The 21,682-nt window shown below is 34.4% G+C and overlaps 1 protein-coding gene across 2 annotated transcripts in view; it reads right to left on the bottom strand.

Annotated features, from left to right (window-relative positions):
• ATR (ATR serine/threonine kinase) overlaps positions 1–21,682 on the bottom strand; it is a 43,903-nt gene that overhangs the window by 10,725 nt on the left and 11,496 nt on the right. For both annotated transcript variants that reach the window (XR_007162963.2, XM_048062902.2), the window contains exons 15-40: positions 21,284–21,478; positions 20,742–20,927; positions 20,262–20,354; positions 18,545–18,675; positions 18,206–18,349; positions 16,988–17,081; positions 16,107–16,232; positions 15,282–15,488; positions 14,943–15,056; positions 13,968–14,083; positions 12,894–13,014; positions 11,826–11,963; positions 10,758–10,965; positions 10,130–10,308; positions 9,619–9,783; positions 9,248–9,339; positions 8,577–8,668; positions 7,982–8,159; positions 6,655–6,831; positions 6,138–6,297; positions 5,437–5,616; positions 4,175–4,317; positions 3,667–3,764; positions 1,928–2,160; positions 999–1,133; positions 202–402 (exon numbers count right to left, since the gene is read on the bottom strand). Coding sequence is in view for 1 of the 2 variants with exons in the window: in XM_048062902.2 (XP_047918859.2) it covers positions 202–402; positions 999–1,133; positions 1,928–2,160; positions 3,667–3,764; positions 4,175–4,317; positions 5,437–5,616; positions 6,138–6,297; positions 6,655–6,831; positions 7,982–8,159; positions 8,577–8,668; positions 9,248–9,339; positions 9,619–9,783; positions 10,130–10,308; positions 10,758–10,965; positions 11,826–11,963; positions 12,894–13,014; positions 13,968–14,083; positions 14,943–15,056; positions 15,282–15,488; positions 16,107–16,232; positions 16,988–17,081; positions 18,206–18,349; positions 18,545–18,675; positions 20,262–20,354; positions 20,742–20,927; positions 21,284–21,478 (3,906 nt within the window). In the remaining variant the exon portion in view is untranslated. The remainder of the gene's footprint in view (positions 1–201; positions 403–998; positions 1,134–1,927; positions 2,161–3,666; positions 3,765–4,174; positions 4,318–5,436; positions 5,617–6,137; positions 6,298–6,654; positions 6,832–7,981; positions 8,160–8,576; positions 8,669–9,247; positions 9,340–9,618; positions 9,784–10,129; positions 10,309–10,757; positions 10,966–11,825; positions 11,964–12,893; positions 13,015–13,967; positions 14,084–14,942; positions 15,057–15,281; positions 15,489–16,106; positions 16,233–16,987; positions 17,082–18,205; positions 18,350–18,544; positions 18,676–20,261; positions 20,355–20,741; positions 20,928–21,283; positions 21,479–21,682) is intronic.

Genomic DNA, 21,682 nt, shown 5'->3' with positions numbered 1-21,682 from the left:
TATTAGTCTCAGGCCAAAACGTGATCTAAGTACCAGGAGGCTACATCCTTTTCAGTTATTATGACAGAAGCAACTCATTTTCCACGAATGTAATTACAAAGGTAGCCTACTCTTTCCTCAGTTTCTAGGGAACAAAGATGATCAACTGCAGCTACAGTTATTTAACATGAAATTTAAATTAGGTGCCAATTAGAGGCTTACCGTATCATCAAAGCCTGCAATGTAGGCCCAGCATCCAGGAAAAGGATCATGGTTAGCATGTGAACCAGGAATTGAAGGAAGAGTTGGTATCATAACAGATTGTAAAGGAATGAGAATTTGACTAAACGTGTGCTCTTCTACCAATCTCTTAAGTGTTTTGAAATGAATATTCATGCTTAATGTTGAGCTGTTTCCGTCAACCTTAAAAAAAAGTTGTTGAAAAATTAAAAACAGACACAGTCAGAATATTGCTATTTTGCTATTATTGATCTTTATGAACTAATATTTTTTGATTATCATGATATGTAATTATTAAATTACATATGAAATGGGTGCGGTCTAAACAAAATATATATGACCTTTATGGCACACCTTTTTCACTCTGAATGTAAATACATGATAATTAAATAGTTTATTTAATTTTACCTCTATTGTGAAGATTGTATGTTCATGACCAATCTATTTTTATAGTAAAGCTCTGTAAAAGTTACTGGACAGAATCACACTAACTATATACATATTGATTACATTTTGACTGATTATTGATAAACATATCAATAAAAGGATAAAATAATCGTAAACCCGCACAGTATGAAATGTATTCTTATGTACTTAAAACATGTTCATTTATAACTATTTTCTACTTTTAAAATATTTTTATTAGGAAACAAGTGACTACAATTTAACAGAAACTACACTACTGTGATGAACTGGTTAATGCCAGCTATCAGAAGAAACTTTTATGAAACATCTGTAAATAAACCTATTTACATGTATTAATTTATTTTTGTAAGTACCGGTTTGTTGCATAGTTCTAACAGTTTATCTGTAAGGCGTGTCGCATCTCCAATAAATTTTCCCAAGGACTCCTTCATGTTGATTGCTTTGTTTAGAATTTCCTTGCATCTATTGACACGCATAGGGTATGAGGACTGAAAAAAGAGCAAAGTTAAAATTTATGGAACAGTCAAGTGATTAAAGATTACTAAAAGGACAGATATACCACTAATAACAGTAATATTATTTACTCCGCTCACTGCTTGTAATAGTTAATACCTGTAGAACAAAGTTCTCCAACTGAAATCTCATGCTTAAACTTACAAGTGCTCAAATGTGCTCTGTGTGTTTGTGCATGCATGGGTGTGCATCCATGTTCCTTTCTAAAACCATTCTGTGGAGATCCACAGCATAAAGGCTAATATTCAAGAATAGAGGAATGTATTCTGAAAATTATTTCAACAGCCTGAAAAATAGAACGCACCATGCCTTCTAAATTGCTTTGAAATGATCCTATTACCAGGTAGTTTTAGGAATAAGCTATATATTTAGTTAATTTTAGTCAAGGTAGAGGATTGAATATTTGATTATAAAGCTAAAAGTATTATTACAATTTTAAAACAACCAAATCTGTTGTCTGTAACTACCTAATTCATCAGCTTTTTTTTTTTTTTTTAATCATTTAACTTTCCTTCCCAAATATATTGTACAATTCAGGATGTATGTCAGCATTCTTATTGATTCCATTTTTTTCTGTAATTACATGAACTTCTGGCTACAATAAAACCTTCTGCTGTGACAGCATGATACCCTGTTCCATAGTGCTTTACTACAGCAATTAAAACACTCAATTTGTTCTTATAAAGTAAAACAGGTTACATTCACATTTCTCTCTCATGAGAACAGTTTTACAAACTTAATAAAGACATAGCTATACATATCAGGGTACCTTAGACACAGCAGTCATCATCCACATTGCTTGCTGTGGGTAGGCTAAAAACACCTTAGCAACAATCACCATCAGAACAGCAAAGACTTCATCATGAGAGTGGCAGATTCGGGATATTAGTTGAGAAAAAGCTGTCAGAAACTGATAAGGTGCCAGGTGATTTGTGTGCTCTGTAATCACCTTATTTATTTTTGCCAAATCATTTTTCATTTGAACACGCTCTGAACGACTCACTGAAAAAACACAAGACGACAACAACATTAGTCACTTTTTTCACCTGAAATGTAAAGTCATTTACATCAAACCTACACAAACATACTTTGTTATTAATTTTCATTAGGCAAAAAAGCACAAAGGGGGAAGCAAAAAAAACCCTGCTGTAAAGTTCTTTTTAACAGATTGTACAGTGACTTAAATACATATGCTATTTCACTAACCAGCATTACAGGAGGAATGGCTGGAAATAAACAAGCACAGACAACAAGAACGTGGAAAAGACAATACAGCAAAAGCTCTCCACGCATCTTTAAAATAAAACAAAACACTTCAAAAGAATACAAGATGTTCAAATAAGGGCATAAAACCTATTTTTTTTATATTTATCTTTGAAATATTTGTAAACAAGTCTGTGTAGAGAAGAATATTTTAAACAACAGAAGCAAGACCTGGGCATAACAAAAGCAAGCATGTACTTGCTCATCAGTAACTACTGTTAAAAATATTCCATTTTGAACTGCAGTAAAAAGATATATACCCAATTAAATACCACACAGAATAACTGATACTTCTGGTTTGGATATCTCCTCAGATTTTACTTGTTGTCCTGTGAGCAAATAATTAGTCGGTATTATAGACATCTACTATTCCTCTAAAGTGATGCCATGGCATGCTCTTGAATAACAACAAAAAACAACAATACAAAACAAAGACACCAAACAAGAAAAACACTCCATGTATTTCCCCAGGAAAAAAAAAAAAAAAAAGATTCCCATATTCTTTAGTGGAGAGAAAATGAAGAAAGCCTTTAAAAGGAATGAGAACATCTGCTCCTATCTCCACCCTTGCACCTGAGGATCAAGCATGAATATCATCAGAGAAAAATGCATCTGATGTGACTGCAACCACATTCAGCTGACCTACGTGTACAGAACCAGGGTAAGATCAAGGAGCCACACCTGTCTGTCTGCTTCACTCCAGACCTGCAGGAAATGTTTGCAATTTTCATTGGGTCAAAAATCTGCAAACAAAATGCATCCGTGGTCGTAGTTACACATACCTGGACATTACTCACAGAAATCTTTTCTTCCCCATTTTAACTTGGGTAAAATACCTTCAACAATTGGAACCAAGGCAAATTGGGGAAAAAAGCCCCAAAACCTAATCCTTTTCCTGTAGCAAGCAAATACAAAAACACTACTCATTGCTCATAAGGAGGCAGCTTAGAAATGGTGACTGGTGACAGTACAAAGATTTTCTCTAAATCTGTTTAAAGACTTAAGTATTCTGAGGAACAATTCTTTCTCATTACATAACCAAAAGTTTTGAGCATTTTAAACCACTTAATACTGTCCTGTACATTAACATTCCATAAATTCAGAAAGAAAACCACAATTGTTTCGTGTTTCCATATAATCCAGACAGCAAATCTAAAAAAAACCTGTAGAAATACTTCACTGCTCTTTCAATCATCTATGCAAAAGCATGACAGACAAAATATGCACTGGGAAAAAGTGTTCTACCTTTATCACATTCATATGCTTTTGCTCCAAAGTCCAGCCATAAAGAAAGCATTCTTGGCATTGACTGATAGATGAATTGGTTTCCATATTGTAGAGACCTATAATTACATGTTGAAATCACAGCACGTTAGTGATATGTATTAGAAGCATTAGAAACTTACTTTATAGTTATATCCTTAATTGTTTCACGTGCCATTCTGGACTAGAAATTTATGTTCAGTGTTTTAATGCATCTGCAACAACTAAAAGCTTACTAATAGCTAGGGTTCTGTTTTATATTAATCAAAATTGCAGATGAATAATTAACTTACCATCTTACACACTAAGGACAATTACTTATACAGAAGGAAGAAATAGTTATTAAGTATGCATTATTTTGTTCCACTATACTGCATAAAAAATGGAGTCAGTCTGTATCGTTGAAAGACAAAGTATTCCCATAAAACGCTTTTTTGTCATAACAGTCATTTTCCTGTATTAACCACACAAAGCTCCCATGGATTCTAACCTTCCAAAATGATGAACTATGTATCTAATCAGATCTCCCTGTTTTTCCATCTTGTTATCAGTTACCATTGGCATTAATTTATCGTAGTATTTAGCAAGATAAAAATGTCCATCTTCCCATTCTGGCAAGAAATTTGTAACATCCTGTAACAGAAATATATAATTACTTTGTCATAGGATAGTAAAATTGGAGAAAAAAATCTCAAGAAACAAAGAATCTTGTATTAGCTATGTTTGTGCAACGTATGTACAGAAAAGTATTAATTGTGACCCCAAAATTATAATTTTGCCCCAAGATCAAGTCTTGTGTAAACTAGAAGTCTGCTTTTAAAGTATCTTTTAGACTTGGAGACAGCAAGAGAATTTAAGACAGGATGATATAGGATTCCTCAACTAGGATTACAGCTGCATTAAAAATATTATAATCAAGTTCCTGGTCATCTAAATACTGTGTTTCCTTAAGTTTTTGGAAAAGTGAAGCAGCGAAATTGTATGGCATATAGTAGAAAATAAATAAATTTGCAAATGACACATCCAATCTGTAACACTGGTTTGCTTCCAAATCCAGTATTTAGACAGTAGAGAATGCTAAGCATTAGTGCTTTTATATAGTTCAATGAAATTGCACCAGTTTTCATTATTCCAACATTCAGTTGATTTGATACAGCTGTTAGACTTCTCTCTAAATAACTGTTACAGTAGTATTTTAATTAGTAAGATAGCAGGAAATAGCAATAGTATCAAATGCCAAAAATTGAACAGGAGACATACTATGTTTAAAGAAGACTAACAATATAGACCTACTATTGCTGTATTCTTGAAGAGAAACGTACCAATTGCCTCCTTCCTAGTTCTTAAAAGGTTTGAAACATATTTGAAGCAGAGTTGTAACTCATTACCAGAGAGAAGTAACGCTGAAGAGTCTTAACACTGTCTTTGTAGAGTACCCTGCATTTAGTGAGGGATTCTAATTTGTATGTATATCGGGGAAAAAAAATCCATACACCCCTGGTTGTTTTTTTTTGGACTTCAGCTGTCATATTAGGTATCCTTATACTTGGGAATTGTAGATCTCCCTGAATTTATGTGTTATTTTAAAATTAATTTAGATAGTTAAATCTTTACAAGAAGAATCACATTGATATACCATTCAATACCAGTGATGCTATGCTTGGTTGATATTATCAGGAGCATAATGCTGTTTTTCTTAAGAGATCTGTTATTAAAAACTACTGTGTTGTTAACACCAGCATATTGAATTACCTTATACTTTTTCATAACTGCATTGCTTTCAAAGTTAGCAGTTTCTTCCATAAATCTGCCCACTAGCAGCATTGCCCGACCATGGATGAGCTGATTTTTGGTATTACATGGTGCTTTGTTCTCAGAGAAACACAACTCAACCCCCTTCTGGAGAACAATAAGTGCTTGGTGAACATCAGCCTAATGGAAAGACGAAAACGTTTTATATAGTTTAAATAAACGTAAAACAGCTTACAGCTGTTACAAAGGTAGTTATGTTCCTTAGTGTTCTAGACCATTTTGCCTGTGGTCATGAGATCTTATTGTCTTCAGATGCTTCTTATATTCCCCTATCTCAGCATAATTGTCACATCAGATCTAGCTCAATAATTATACCGATTGCTGCCTAGTTCTAACTAGTTAAAAGGAAACAAATTAAAGAAAGATCTACTACTACAATTAAATTACTCTAGACTGCTTCAATAGAAGCAGGTAATCCATCACGTTCGTACCCATTGCCAGAAAAGTCAGTGGATATAGAAAAGGGCTGACCAGCAGTTGGATGCAAAAACTTACTATGTCTCAACTGCAATCAGAACGTATTGACAATCCCAGCTGATGTGTTTTGTGTGACAATGATTATGTGCCTTTTTTTTCCCCTTGAAGACTAAAGATTATTTTCTTACATGTAAGAAAGTAAATTCAATTTTGATTTTGTTTACCTTGGACCACAGCCACTTTGCTCTTTCTATATAAAGTTCTGAGAGTGTAGATTCCCCAGCATTCAGGAGAGCGTTATATGCAGTCTGGTGATGACCAGCTTTTCTTGCAACTCTAGCACTCTGGAGCCAACACTGACCAACAAGCTCATTGTAATCCTGGCTGCAGAAAGTTTTGCAGAAAACAATTTCAGTCACAGTTTAAAAATATCACAACATGCTGAAACCCATAGAATTTCTCAATAAACGATGTACGACACAGCAATTGGTCAAAATTATTTTTAACATATTTTGCCTTTTTTCTGTTTAAATAAAATACTCTATCCCCTGTTTTTTTGTTATCTTTCCTGTGCACAACACTTTTTCCTTACATTTTGAATGTAAACAATATTGGAGAGGTCTGCTTTTGTCTATAACATAAATTTCCAGAAGTTTTATCTTCTCTGTTCTGACATGCATGAGAAACCACAGTGTGACTGAGAATACAACATGGAGAGACAAGAAATAGCCATGTTCTCACCTTTTACTGAGACTAAGCAAAGCCCTTCTCAGTGCTAAAATAGGTTCTTTTGCTCTGTAAGAGTTCTGGGCCATTTCAATACGAGCGCACCAGTTCAGGGAATCTCTGCTGTGGTCACCATCTAGTTGCTGAAACATTGGTCCAATACTATGTTCCAACTCACACAGCATGTGCAACCTATTACAGCAGAATCAAAACAAAAAACTGTTGAAAATTGCTTGCTGTTTCATATGTGTGTGAGCACACGCATGCAACTTTCACAAAGCTTTTTGGCATTTTCTTCTAAAAGCTGGCCATATAAAAATAACTTCAAATAGGAAGACTTCTTTTAAAAGCAAAAATGCACCAAAAATCAAACACACAGAAGCAAGGAGTTGTTGGCTGACTAATTATTTTTTCACTATTCCTCTACCAAGCTCCTGAACGCAAGATGATGAAGGTTACCTGGAGAGGAAGTCAATTGTTAGAAAGACAGTATTTATATCCATTATTTTTAGCAAAAATTATTTGAGAAGTCTGATATTTTCTATGAATACCCTTTTGGATGCAATGTACTGATACTTAAACACCTCATTTACTATAAAGTTGCTCCATTTATCAAAAATACTGTTATTAGCTGTAAAGCTGCAAAGCTGAGAGCTTGTAAACTTCTAAGTTCTCATCAGCAGTCTAAATATGATGTGCACATATGATAGAGAAACAGTGACTGTATGAAAGTTTCTAAATAGCAAAGATCAATGGCTAAATCAAACAAGTGTGAGAAATACGTACATTAACAAGGTCTTGCCATAAATATGCATTTACAGTGTAGAGGACCTATTATTTTAATAAAAATATAATAAATATTATTTTAATAAAAAGGCTACTTACTTCAAAACTGATTAAAAAAGAAAAAACACTTAAAAGGGGTGGGTTTTCAGTTCTTACTGTTCTTTGCTGACAGAAGAAGAGAGTGCTTTTTCAGGCCACTGTACATATCAAAAACCAATAATCTTATGTTAATGGATTTAAGTTATTGGAGCTACTGGCCTGTATGTACTACTTTAAGCATGCAATTCAATCATTGATTTTTTATTACCTGATGTTTACATAAACTTGCTTGCTCATTTTTTTTTAAAGACTATAGCCACCAGATTTTGTGAATACTTTTCCCAGGGAAAAAAATGTATTTAATAAATTCCCAATCAATCAAAGGTTTCAATTTCGCTGAGTATGCAAAAGAATGACAGTAAATATGTATCAGTATTATTTACTGTGGAAACCGAAAATTCTTGCTGTACACTTAATTATGTCATTTTGAAAATAGTGATATATGGAAATCAGAAACCTGATAATGTGTTCATATCCTCGCTGATAGGATCCTCTTTCAAAGCTTGCTGCTGAAAGGGGCACAATCTGTTCTGCTCGAACAATCTTGAGTGTTTCGTAAAAAGCTACTTCGTTTTTCTTCTTGGCTGATAATAGTAAATGTCCCAGTCTGACACTCCAAGTTGTGGACTTCACATCTTTGGGAGGGGAAAAAAAAAAAAAACAAAAACAAAAAACCAAACTCTCAAAGTTCTTTCTTTCACAGTTTAATCTGAACATAATAATTTGTATTAACCTACTACTGGAAATTCCTCAGCATGAGTTTTTCTCAGAACTAATTAAATGAATTTTAGAAATATTCTGTAATTCTACCCCACAACCTAAAACAGCTCCCTAAAAAATTTGATGTCATACTCACTTTAGATTTCTACTTACGGACTATAGAGCTCACAGTCAAATACATTCACAAAATCTAGAAGACTGTCAGGAACAAAGCTCCCCCATTAAAACTCACAAATAAAAAATTACAGTCACTGCCCCTTGATTGAAGATTAGATTAAAACATACACTGGTTCAGGAATGTAAGGGAGTGTTCTTATTTTGATAAAACTTACCTGAAGCTAAATAATTTTCCAGTAAATCCCACCGTGACAGTTTCCAGGCTGCTTCAACTCTGTACGTGTTCAATTCAGAAATCCACTCAGACCTATTAGAAGAAAACAAAAGAAATAAAAGCTTGTGCTGAACTCATTTATCTGTTTTCACTCCAATATGTTACTTCCACGTTTTATTAACAAATATTTTTTATACGAAATTCTGTTTTGCTTGAAAAGAAGTAAGGTAAGCTTACTTTTAATAAAATACAATAAAACCAAAGGATATGCATTGATGCAAAAATAACTGCAACTGCAACCCCCTAAATTCAATTTCCAGATAGTGTCTCTAACTTCTATGGCACATTTTAAAAATTACCTTCCAATCCATTCCTCCTACTAGACTATGGAATAGCTATGGAACAAGCAACACGTACGATGATGATGAATAAAGGATTCTATTCTTTTAAGTACAACTCAACACTGCACACAGCACAGATAAAAGTACTAATGCCTCGGACGTCTTGAAATAATAAACTTCTAGATGAAGAACTTTTCTAGCTTTACACTGCTAGCTTTACACTGCTAGCTGGATATGCTTGATAATGCACAAGAAGTGACTACTGATACATATGTATAACACACGAACTTCATACTACTCAGACAAACATCTTATTAAATGCTTATCGTACCTGTTAGCAAGTACTCCATTCACCTGTGTAATGACAGTAGATAACTGACCGAGGCCTAACATGGACTTCACTACACCATGGTAATGAATAATCTGGAAATGGGAATAAAGAAAAAAAAAAAAAAACAACCTGGACATAAGCATCCATCAACTATTATCCCAAGCCAGCAAATTACAGTATGGACCCAACCAGAGATTTGTTTCAGTTGATAAGACACTTCCAATAGCAATACATTATTCAGCAAATGTCATGAAGAATTCTTATGTTCATATTTTACTTAAATATTTTAGATATTCTAAAGAGGTATTTTTGTAATTGTTTGTATTAATTATTGTATTATCTAATTATTATTAGATTAAATATATATTTACCTGATCAGGTTCCAGTTGGATAGCCCTATCATAACAGGCTGTAGCATCCCTTAACAAGCCAATACTTTCATGTTCAAGGATTTGTTCTTTGAGAGATGGTTCTGCTTTCCGAATTGCGCTCACCCCAGCTACTCCATCTGGCTCATGCATAGCAGCATACAATTTCTTTATTCAAAAAGAGAGTTTAAAATGGACATTGAAAACAACTCTTTTAAAGCAAGAAGATATTTTACGTATAATGTGTTCAGAATCACACGTATTGTTGAAAACACAGAGCAAATTACTCTGTAGGAATTTTTGACCTTAAGCTTTCATCATAAACATCAGTTTTGATAGACAACTTCCAAAGTTGAGCCCTTCTTTTGTTTAGCATACTGCAATAGTCATCATCTTATACTGTAATAACAATACACATCATACCATCTCAAAGAATAATCTGACAAAGCTTTACTCATCTATATTTAATGTCATTTTAAAATAAAACAAACAAAAAACAAAAGAACTGCAGAACCTGAAGAAATCCAAGATGCTCCTGAATATTTTGTTTCTTCTCTATGATGAATGATTCAAAGTGCATCACAGCCCTTGTGTAAGCCTTAGAGCGAAATGAAGCCACAGCTAACGTATCTTGAGGTATAAGGTCTAAAAAGCGTGTCACATTTTGATACTCTCCGCAGTCCTCACTTGATGCTATGGAATAAAACCAATTTTAAAAGTCCATCATTGAGGTTTCATTTGTAAGAAATACCCCTATGCATTAGAATTCATGTAATTCACAATTTAATGAGAAAAACTAATTAGCCTAAGATCATATTTTTCACTTCTGTCAACAGTAAATCAATATTGCTGAACTTCCTACATATTGCAAGACACCATAAAATAAATTAAAATGAGCTTTTAGAAAGCTACCAAAAATTAACATTTAATTTTTAAACTTTGAATCTACTTTTAAAATATACACTCAAAACAATTAAATTGGGGGAGGGAGGTGGAAATCACAATATGATAGTAAAAAATTGTAAAGCAGACTAACATTATAGTAATATTGCATTCTTACATGGTCATAATGTGAAGTGGCACATTAAAAAACTTATTCGAAGAATGCAAACACCACTTGAAATAAAGTAAGCATCACTTACTTTTTAGATCGCCTCTGTCTTTGCTAGACTTGCTAGGATTTTTCTCAGCAATATGCATTTGAAACTTATGTCTAGCCCACTGAGTTAGATGATCGAGCATGGAGAACACTGTCTGCGTGCTCAGTTGGCTTAGATCAGATGCACTGTCTTGAAGTCTCCTAGTACACTGGTCATCATGTTTCAGAACAGCCATAATCTCCATGTAAACCTACACAAACGTTAATGTGGTGAAAAACAGAAGTACCATACAGACACCAACAGAGCAGAAAACAGCACATATTAACATAATTAACAAATTAACATTAAAAAATGAAGATAGTAGATATTTTAAGTGCTTACGTTAATAATTTGGTCTTTATTTATAAGCCCTGTTTGTCTGGTGATCTTAAGAGGAAGAAAGGACAAACCCAGTACAAATCATCAGAAGATTCTACGCTTATCGTGAATGCATTCCTTCGCAGAAGAACATACCCCTAACGACCTCCTTCTACACACCCAGAATGTTTCAACACCGTTATTTTAACTGTGAAACTTCAAATTAATAGAACATAACCTGTATTTTTCAGTTTCTTCAATTTCTGCTAAAGCAAACTAAAGGAAAGATTAATTCCTGGATGATGCTTTTCCCTCCTGTCCCTGCTCTGCATGAGTGTCATATCTGAACAGGTTCCTGTACTTGAATCGTAAGTGTGTGCAAGGGAAAGAAAAAATTATGGGTCTGTGTTCTCAGAAGTGTACAAGTTCAATTTATTCCTTAGTTTTTGCCCTCTCTTCCTTTTTGTGCCACTGCATCTCCTAATGTTACTGCAATCCTACTTAACAACATGGTATCTTTTCTCCTAGGCCCTGCTGAAATAACTTTAAGAAATATAAATCCACTGAAAAGCAATTGAACACAAACTTGTACAAATTTATTAAAAAACCTGGCTGAAAATGTAGCAGGGTAGGGGAAGGGGAGAGTGTTTAACAACTACAATTTGTTCACGTAGGTCTACAGTAGTTCTGCAGAGCTGAACAGCTCTGAGGAAGAACAGCTCCTGAATGCTCCCATGCAGAATTCATACTTACCTCTTGTTGATCCTCTTGGCTGCACCCCAATAAAACATAGACAAGGATGTGTGGAAGCAGATAAATTGTCACTTTATAGTCATTCTTCATCATAATACTGCAGCAATCAAAAACTTTTCTGGCAAGATCATGTCGCACCTACAAGAAAATATTTCCAGCAGAAACATCATTACAAATACCCAAATACTTAACAGGTGTCTATTTTTGACAATTACAAAAGTATTTGATGGAACAGAATTTAAGATACTAGTCTCCTACGGAAAATTCATCGAACTTAAACCTGCAACATGGATGCCAGATGGTAGCTTTTATTATGTGTATGAATTGCTGATACCACAAAAAGACAGGCAAGCACTGCTTACACATTCCACTTCCGTTTTCTACACCACTGTGAACTTGCACTGGCCATTAGAAAAAAAAAACAAAAGACAAAAAACATAAGGCTGAGAGTCTACTACTTCTTTGAGCCTCTATCCTGCACTTAAAAACATGAAAAAATTAGGAAGTTATAAAGACAATCAATTCATCTTTATCTGAAATAGAAAGAAGCCACCACACCTACTGAGCTAATGCAATCAAAGTCACTCTCTAGAGTGGTTGATCTAGAAATGAAATTTTCAGTGGGTCACTTAGATGCAGGAAAGGCGAAAGGAAAGGAAGAAAGGGAGAGATAAGTACTTTTTATGTGCTGGGACTGTGGATCTATGGGGACATGAAAGAAATATTTCAGAAACTGACAAGGTACCTTGAGGTTTTCCAGAAGCATTTCAGGTAATTTACAGTGACACTTCAAGTGCTCTCAACTATACAACAGTGTTTGGACAAAGGCAAACTTCCTAGACTTTTGGCTTTGGCACTATCTGCCAAGTCTAGCCAAGAAGAAGCAATGCTGGGTAAGAGAAAGTGCACAGTTACCTTAAAGATGCAAGAAGTCTGTACTATGCGCTATAACAAGCCTCCAGAGAAAAGACATATCCCCCTCATCCATCCCTTACTTTCAGAAACTGAAGTTAGGTCAAGAACTGTGTATCAAGAATACCAACTTAGAAAGCAGACTTATTATCTTACCTTTGTTATAAGATAACCTGCCCAAGTTGCTGACCATTCTGCAAAATTATCACCTAATTTGCTTAAGTAAATTGGCTTCTTCATCTTAGACCAATCAACAACTTTTTGGTAACTCTTGTACCTGTAATTTTAAAGTACCCTTTTAATAAAACATTTCAAATATATATATAATAATAATTAAAAACAAAACAAAGCAAAAACTATAGCATTCATTTAATTCTAAAGTTCCCTAGCTTGAATCTTAAGGTTTCAACTTCTGAATCTTAAAAATAAATAAATAAATAAATCCAGCAGCCAATGTATTTTTCTAGAACTTCTTGAAATGAAACATGACATATGAACAACATAACATGCTACCAGAACTTTAAAGCATACTTCAAAGTCCTGTTCAAATTAGCCTTAAGAAATGCAGCTTGATGTTTATTTGAGTAGTATGTTTTGACGGGAAAAACCCAGAACAGATATGAAAGCCAAGAAAGGCCAAAGAATCAGTTTTCTAAAAAGGTCAAACTTATCACAGATGAGCATGACAGTCAGTATTCATAAGGAAACAGAAAGGAAACTTTAATTATTTCAAATTAAGGTACATACATAATAGGAAATTTTCTTCACACTATACTTTACCATTAATTCAACCAAATTTAACAAGTTAAATTGAAACCCAATGAGATCCTCCTACTTCTATAAATGATATCAGTAAAGGGATATTAATGGATTTGAGTACAAAGTCAGTACAAACTAGTGAGAATTTGTAGAGAGAAAGGCAAACAGAAATAACAGCATCAGAACATTGTATAAGACAATGTCCTAGGGAAACCACATGTATCTGGGCAACGTATGAACTAAGAATTCTGCTTGTTTGATTTACAAAAAGTTATATATTCAAATAAATGCTAATGCAGCTTTATATAGGGAAAGCTTCCTTGCTGTTTGTATATACACATATCACTCTTCACACAAGAGTGACAACCATAATACCAAATCATGTTATTGCTAGCCCAGAGGTTAAAAAAAAAAAAAACAAAAACGCTTTTAAAGCTGTTATGAAAAGAAATTGCGTAAATTGTCATATACCGTGTATTTAAATGAGGTTCCAAGATTTCCTGCACATGCTCAGGAAATCTCCTCCAAAGCCTGGAGCCTGAGCAGTCAGTGTTTGTCTCTCTACAGTCATAGATAGACAATAACTCCTGAAAAGGCATGGATTATATAAACAAGTTAGCATTGAAAATACTTCATGATCACAAGAAAATTGGTGTACACAAAGAACAAAATACAAATTACAGATTATTTAATTCAAAAATTATAACCATAAAAATTTAATCCAAGATCATTATCCCCGTTACTACCCATGGGTTGATTTTGACTAACTATAGATTCTCCAGATTTCCTGGCTGGTGTTTGGACCACATTATCGTACATTCTGCACATGTGCTAATAGACAAGGACTAGAAGCTAGTCTGATTCTTTCTTGTGCAGAAGCTAATTTAATCCATGGACTACATTGGGTCATCAATTTTCTCCTAGAGCTATGAAGTCATCCTGAAGTTTTCACAAATATATAAGACCACAAAAAAGTCAGCCTAGAGATAGCAAACCAGCACAGAAGACTATAGCCTGAAAATAAGGGTAGACTAGCTGCTTCTTAAAAGGGTAAGCAGAAGCCCTCTTAGGAATACTTGCTGTTTTCAATTTCTGCCTACGGAACATGCACAATTTCTATGTCAATCTCATGATTAGTCCTTGAATCACTATGTATAGACTTAATTACTTCTGAAACATCAGATCTCTCTGATAACATGACACAGAAACAAACTTATGCTTTTATTTAAATGCTTTTATTTGGCAAATCCCCCGAATTCTAATGGACAAGTGAGCAACAAGGAGTTAAAAAAAAGACCCTGAATCACCTTTTATATTGTAATTTAAAACTGTACAGGATGATGTTTCAAACGTACTGCAAAACGTACATTTATATTTCATAATGCTGTGTTCAGTGTGATAGGAAGTAATTTGTGAAGATAAAAGAGATCTAACATTGTATCTTACCTGAATAGCATATGCTGCAGAGTCCTGAGCACGAACATTATCAGCATAAGCAAGGAACGCTCTAGTCAGTTCCATCAATAATCCATAGGCAAAATTTGGATCCTCCACACCAGCCTCAATCACAAACACAATTTTATTACACAATTTTATTACAACAAAGTATAATTAATGTTCAGATGGTCACTTTGAAGCCTGGCTACAAGCCAGTTAAGATGACAAAGCACGTAGAGATTTTCAAAGAGTCTAAAGCTAAGAGGTTCCCTACTCCCAAGCATATAAAAAAATAAAAATCCCATCAAACTTTAATGCTAAGCACAACACTACAGCAACACTTCTTACCACAAATGTGAAATGCTTTCCTTGAGTTTCACTTGTTGAAAAATCCAGCCTGCCAGGATCTATAGCTCCCAGTTCACCTAAACATTCTCCGCAAAGTAGTCGGGCTTGAGAATTTGCATCCTGACAGCCGATAAGAAGTACGGTTACCAACTGAGAGATAACTGGCTCCACAGTTTCACTGTCTGTTACATACTTTATCAATTTTTCCTAGGAAGTTGAAAAAATAAAAATGAGTCTACAACCATGTTTACAATAAGTCATCTCAGAAATTTTCTGTCTGTAACTCACTCGTCATACTTTATTTGCCCATGACTTTAGGTTTATCATTCAAATATTGTCATTTTGTAACTATAGCCCAGTTGTACTAAATTGCTTGTTATCATACGAAGGATTAAATAAATAAGTAAGAATGAGGTATTAGTAATGCTCTTATAGCCAATACTTTATTTCATTATTAAATACCTCTCTACTAACTTCATTTTCTTTCCTTGTTGTATCAAGAATCTGTCTTTTCTACGCTATCTTTTTTTTTAGACTGTTGAAATGCATTTCCTAGATATATCTTCTCTTACAGTAAAAAAAAAAAAAAAAAAAAATATACCAATACCCTTGGTAACTCAGCATCACATCAAGGAGGACTGGAAAGTCCTGTTACATTGAGACATGATGGAAAAGAATCCCTTCTACCAATTATATTAAGAAACATCTAGATTAACAAATGCAGGAGAACACCCAAGTTCATGCAAACACCCAGTAACAGTAAGCTTGTTGGTCTGGTTGCTACTCTGATTCATTTCTAAGTGTACTCAAAGAGGTTTTTAATACCTGATTTCTATATAATGTTTCTTTCAGGCTGGTAAGTGCATGGATACGAACATCCACATTTTCATGCTGAATAGCTCTCATGGATAGCTGCAGTGTTGTCTGCAAGTCGGTGCTTTTAGAAGATTCCTGAACAGGACGTAAGAAATGCAATAAAAAATAATAAATATAACAGGAACACAGTTAAACAGCATCTCAAAGAACACAAGCAATAAGACATACAAACATCTATTTATCTACATACATTCTTAACTATATCCATATACTGCTGTCTTCCTCTACTTTTGTTTGCTCTCCTCAAGGAGGCGCTATACTTGTACTTTTGTTTATAATTCTTAATCAGAAGAAAATGACTAAATCCAAAGAAAACTCTTTGCTTCAAGCACCTCAGTATCTAAAATAATTGTAACTTTTTTTTTTATGTCTCTTATTCCCACTAAATAGTTGCTACATCCCATGTATTTTGCTTGCCTTTAGAAGGTAAGTAGAAAGGATAGACCATAAAGTACTCCTAAAAATAAGACAAACCAGGTTAACTTGAAAGAGAATACAGATAAGGGCTTCAATTAAAAGTAATTTATCTTGAAACACATTCATTGCCATAGCTAAGAATGTTGACTTTTAACCTTATAATCTCTTTAGTCTCAAAAAGATGCAAAGTTAGAATTCAGGGGTGCTACAAAACAAGCATGTTAAATGTGACCCCATTTCACTCCTAAAGAGTGAGAACCTGTCTCAAAGTATTCCTCCAATGCACAAATTCTGCTTTGTTGTGGAGGCAGATGAATGCTCTTTCTACTTAACAAAGCTTTTAATAAACAATTTTCTCATTCATCATGAATTAACTTGATGCATTATAAATAAATAAATAAACGAAGCCGTACCTTTCGATATTCCTGAAGGACTACTTGAATATCTTTTAGCTCTGGAAGGTCAGGCAGAAAATATATTTCATGTAAAAAGTCTCGTACTGCATCCCTAATAGTCATAAAAAATATTGCAGAGAACATTTTGAATATTAGTTGGATGAGAAAGATTTTAAAAACCCATTCAATGAAAGCACTAAAATGTAATAACAAGAACAAAAGCAGAAAAAAATCCATTTTTTTTTCAAATACATGTGTTAAACAATTTATTACTCTTTTTACTGAAATAATATAAAGGTATTTCTTCTCTATACTTTATATTACTCTCTAATAGCCAGTTCTTCCCAATGCTTTGAGAGTTGCCATTCACCTCTAGCAGGTTTGGCTCTCCTTAGTTTGGACACAGGACAAAGGGTGAAAATAACCCCTTTTGATTTGTAGCCAATTCCTCTTTTCCTTATAAGAATACACATAACCAAAAAAAGAATTCTCTCTTCCTAAAGTGAAGTAAGCTATTTCCATTTTGCTTCTGTTTTAAACGGGCTTCTATGAGAGCCTTGTTATTCATAGAGTCTCCTTTTATTTTGAATACTGTTGGTATGATAGAGTGCAAGAAAGATGAAAATCCAACATAAGTAACCAAAATATAAGCTATGGCCAGTCCTAGAGAATACTAAGTTACAAAAGATACTTCTTTTTTTTTAAGATACTTTTTTTTTTTAAGGTAAGGTGACCAGTTGCAAAGAAGATGTGCTAATTTCTGTGCATTTCATAACTGTAACTCTAGTTAGTGAAATCAACAAATAAAGACCTCATTTCCTCCCTACTTCCAACTCTGTACACTTCTCTCTAGCTTAGAATAAATGTTAGCAATTACTGTTATTCCATCTGGATGGCCTGTAGAGCCAAACATTTTCCCATTCCAACAGAAAAAACACAGAATCTGAAGCTTGATACTGATGCAGGGGAGAAGCCCTCTAAATAGGCTGTAACTTGGCTGCATCATATATTTTTAATGAGGTCAACATCAGAATACGTTTTCAGATGAGGATATCACTTGTGAAATTTCAAAATCTTGTTGCAATTTAAAGAAGGGGAAATTTTATAGAACAAATTAATATTTTGCATAAAAACATTAAGTTTTCTCATCTCAGTACTGGACAATTTTCATTTAGTGTTATCTCCATTTCTATTACAGGATTTAATCCATGTAAGCGAAAATATTTTGTACAGTACCTGTTCTCGACTATGAGAAAATAAAATACTGCTGTTGTTTCCTTTGGCTGGATATGTATAAGGGGCAGCAATGCTACGATCACATGACTAAGCAGGGAGCCAAGGTATGAATGATCCAGACTTCGAACAAAACAATCCCAGGCTCTGAATAAGAAAATACATGAAAACAATAGTAATCAATGATTCTTCTCTGCATAAAGCCATTTTATCTGAATCATGAGAAGCATTCTAAATTATATGAGTTCTGTGGTTTAGAGTATTGTCTAAAACAAAACAAAACAGTATATTCAATGACAAAAATGGCAGGTGTGTCACTTTTTGGGCACTCTATCAGTTCACCTGCAACACAGTTCTGGAAAATCATCCTTGTATCTTAGGGCTGTTCTCAGTGTAGTCATCATCTTCACTCTTACTGAACTGATGTGTTTGGGACCCATAAGCTTCATTAAAGACATGAGACTGTTCAAGGCCTACATATATATACAACAACAAAAAAAATCATGTTGGTATATTAGATTCTTAGTGAAACACATACAAGTCACTTCTTCGAACACAACCAGGCTACCCTGGCTAAAGAAATTATATACCATATAAGCCAAATGAGGTAATAAAGTTGTACCTTCTCTGTTTATCCCCGCCCCCCCCCCCAAATATATTTGTTTAACATTCTCCAGTGAATACAAACTTAGTTTGATATTTCAGTAAGAGATTTGTGGATTTGAGGAAAAGAGAAGTAAAGAGGATCTGGAATGACTAGACTGTAATAAGAAATAAAGCAGTTGTTTAGGCTGTTGACAGACAAGGGAAGAACTGTAGACACCAAAGGAGTTTACAGTTACAGAAGTCTGTTATACGATGATTGACTATATGTCCAAAACTCTAGAAGCTGGAAAGTACAGATTGAGAAAATACAGAGAAAACAAACTTGCATTTGAAACCAGTGACAGAATTGACATAGATCTTATAGCAGAAGTGACAGTAAGCTTAAAGGAGCAGTTAATAGCTGAGTTGTCAATGGGACTGATAAAAGACAGGAGAGAAATACTAAGATGCAGAAAAAGCAGGAGATATTTCAGTCACAGTCACATTGTATCTGACAAGGTAGCAGAATGTCCAGCATGACATAACAGAACATAGGAAGAAACCCGAGCTTGAGGAAAGGTCAGGGAAGGGAAAATTCACACACACAAACAAGATAGAATAGAATTAGTAGGTATAACAGAAGAAATGCTATGTAAATGAAAGTAAGTTCAGAAAACATCAAGACACTGGGCTATGAAAATGATATCACCTCAACGTGAATATCTCAGAAGCAAAAAAGCTAGAAAACAGAACACCAGCAGAGAAAATGCAGTCTATAGATAAACGCATAGGTTATATATGTTCTAGGACTGAATAATTCCATTTAGAAATTATCTGTGCCACCTCTGTGAGGTGGCCATAAGATCTACCTTGCAGTTAGAAGCTCGCTGCCTCAGCACAGCAGAACTTTCAGATTTTGTCTTGTGTCAAGGTGTGAGCACTAATTTCACTAAGCCTCTGTACTGTAAAGCTCAAAGGAGCTGTTCTATGGGAAACAAAACCAATAAAGCCCAGTTTCCCTTGGATTTGCACTTTATTTTTTCAGCTTTTTGCAGCAGTAGTTTCAGCTTTGCCCTCTAATGCCCTTAAAACCTTGTTCCCTGCAATAACTACAATTTCCTCCCATATTCCCTCACCCTCCACTTTGTTTCTTTCATGCATGTAAAACATATACTCAGATTCCCCCTCTATAATCACAGGTCAAGTGACATGTGACACATACCACACAAATGAATTATGTACATTAAATGACCAGTAAAGAAAAGGAAAAAAAAAACACACATACTTCTGAGCTTACACAGATGTCCTACCCAGGGTGAGATCACCAGTTTTCAAGAAACACGTGTCAACTAAGTATCTTTGAGACATCAACAACAATTGCACAATCACATAAGCAAGTCTGGAGCATTCAAATAGCCCTTAAAAATAGTCCTTGTTTATCTTTGTTTTAATATTCACAATTGAGTTTACGCACCATTTTTTTATCCTCAATGCCAACACTGGAACTTAATAACTGCATGTTAAAAAAAGCCAAGATACCAAGCAACTTAGGCTGCAGATAATCAGCCTGTGGAGAAAAAAGTAAAAAAGTCATCTTACTATTAACACATTGCTAAGCTGAAGTAATGAAATAGCAAGTACGAAATGGCTATTCTAACAGAAAAATGGGAAGAATCCCAAACACATACACTGCTCCATAAGAAATACCAGTGTTCGTGAAAGATGTTCCTATTAGGCTGTGTTGTTTTTATTTTTATTAATGCACATTTGGAATGTATCTATTTATTACAAGAACACTTGATATGAAACAACAGTCTTTCCTCCACTTTTACTTCAGATAGGATTTATAAGTGGTATTCAAAATATGTCAAATTGTCCTCATTCTCTGACTGGAGATTAAAAATATATTAAAAATATTGAACAAAACCGAACATGAATATTTTGATCTCCTTACCATTTGTTCAGGTGACGTTATTTCTCTAGGTCCCTGATAGGGATCATCATGAGATGCAAATGAAGCCAATATTGACAAACCATTGAAGACTTGCTGATAGTGCTCTCCTATACGAAGCAGTAGTTCATTATGCAGTCCCTGGTAGTCTTGTCTCAGTAAGCTGCCCAGTTCAATCTCAGTTTCATTCTGTAATAAATCAGAAACCAAGTTTTACTTTCTTTGCAGTGAAACTAGCGCACTGAAAGATTGGTAGCATCAGACTTTAGGTTGATTTACCATAGGAATGAAAGAGAAAGTTCCCACTCAGATCAATATCAGATAATCCAAGCCTTTGGAGTTAAAGTTCACAAAATATCTCACAACATCTACTCAGAGCAATGGAAGAGATTACAAATAAAAACAACAGAACTTCTGCATACACAATTTCCCCAGCTATGCTTTGCAATACCTTTATTTAAATAAAGCAGAAAGAAGAAAGCTCACTATTCATCCACTGTTGCTCTTAGTCAGCGTGTATAATAGTGCTGCCAATGCCCATTTACCTTGAGGTAATGAAGTGCCCGCTCAAGTTCATCCTTGGAACAAGAACAGACCAAATGAGAGAAGATGTATTTGAAGTTGTTGATTAAAATCTCTCTTCGGTTTACATTCAGTTGTTTTGCTATTGTTCGAATAAGAGTGGAGGCTGCGGGACTGGCCTTGGCTGCAAGGTCAGGAAGCAAAACTTGCAGGGTTCGCTGGTAAATTAAGAACAATGCTTAATGGGGAAAAAAACAACATAAACACCATACAAAAAAAAAAATTAGTGAAAAATCCCCCCTCCAAAACCACCAAATCCAGGGTTTGGTCAACATATATCTATGGTCATATCTGTGAGCATAGATATGAATACAGAACTTTAATGAGATGGAAACTTTTAGTCAAAAAGTAGTTAAAATAAT

The sequence above is a fragment of the Anser cygnoides genome, chromosome 9 (assembly GCF_040182565.1).
Source record: "Anser cygnoides isolate HZ-2024a breed goose chromosome 9, Taihu_goose_T2T_genome, whole genome shotgun sequence".
NCBI classification, from domain to species: domain Eukaryota; kingdom Metazoa; phylum Chordata; class Aves; order Anseriformes; family Anatidae; genus Anser; species Anser cygnoides.
Note: the sequence above shows the minus strand (reverse complement) of the source record. Positions and strands in the feature narration are given on the sequence as shown.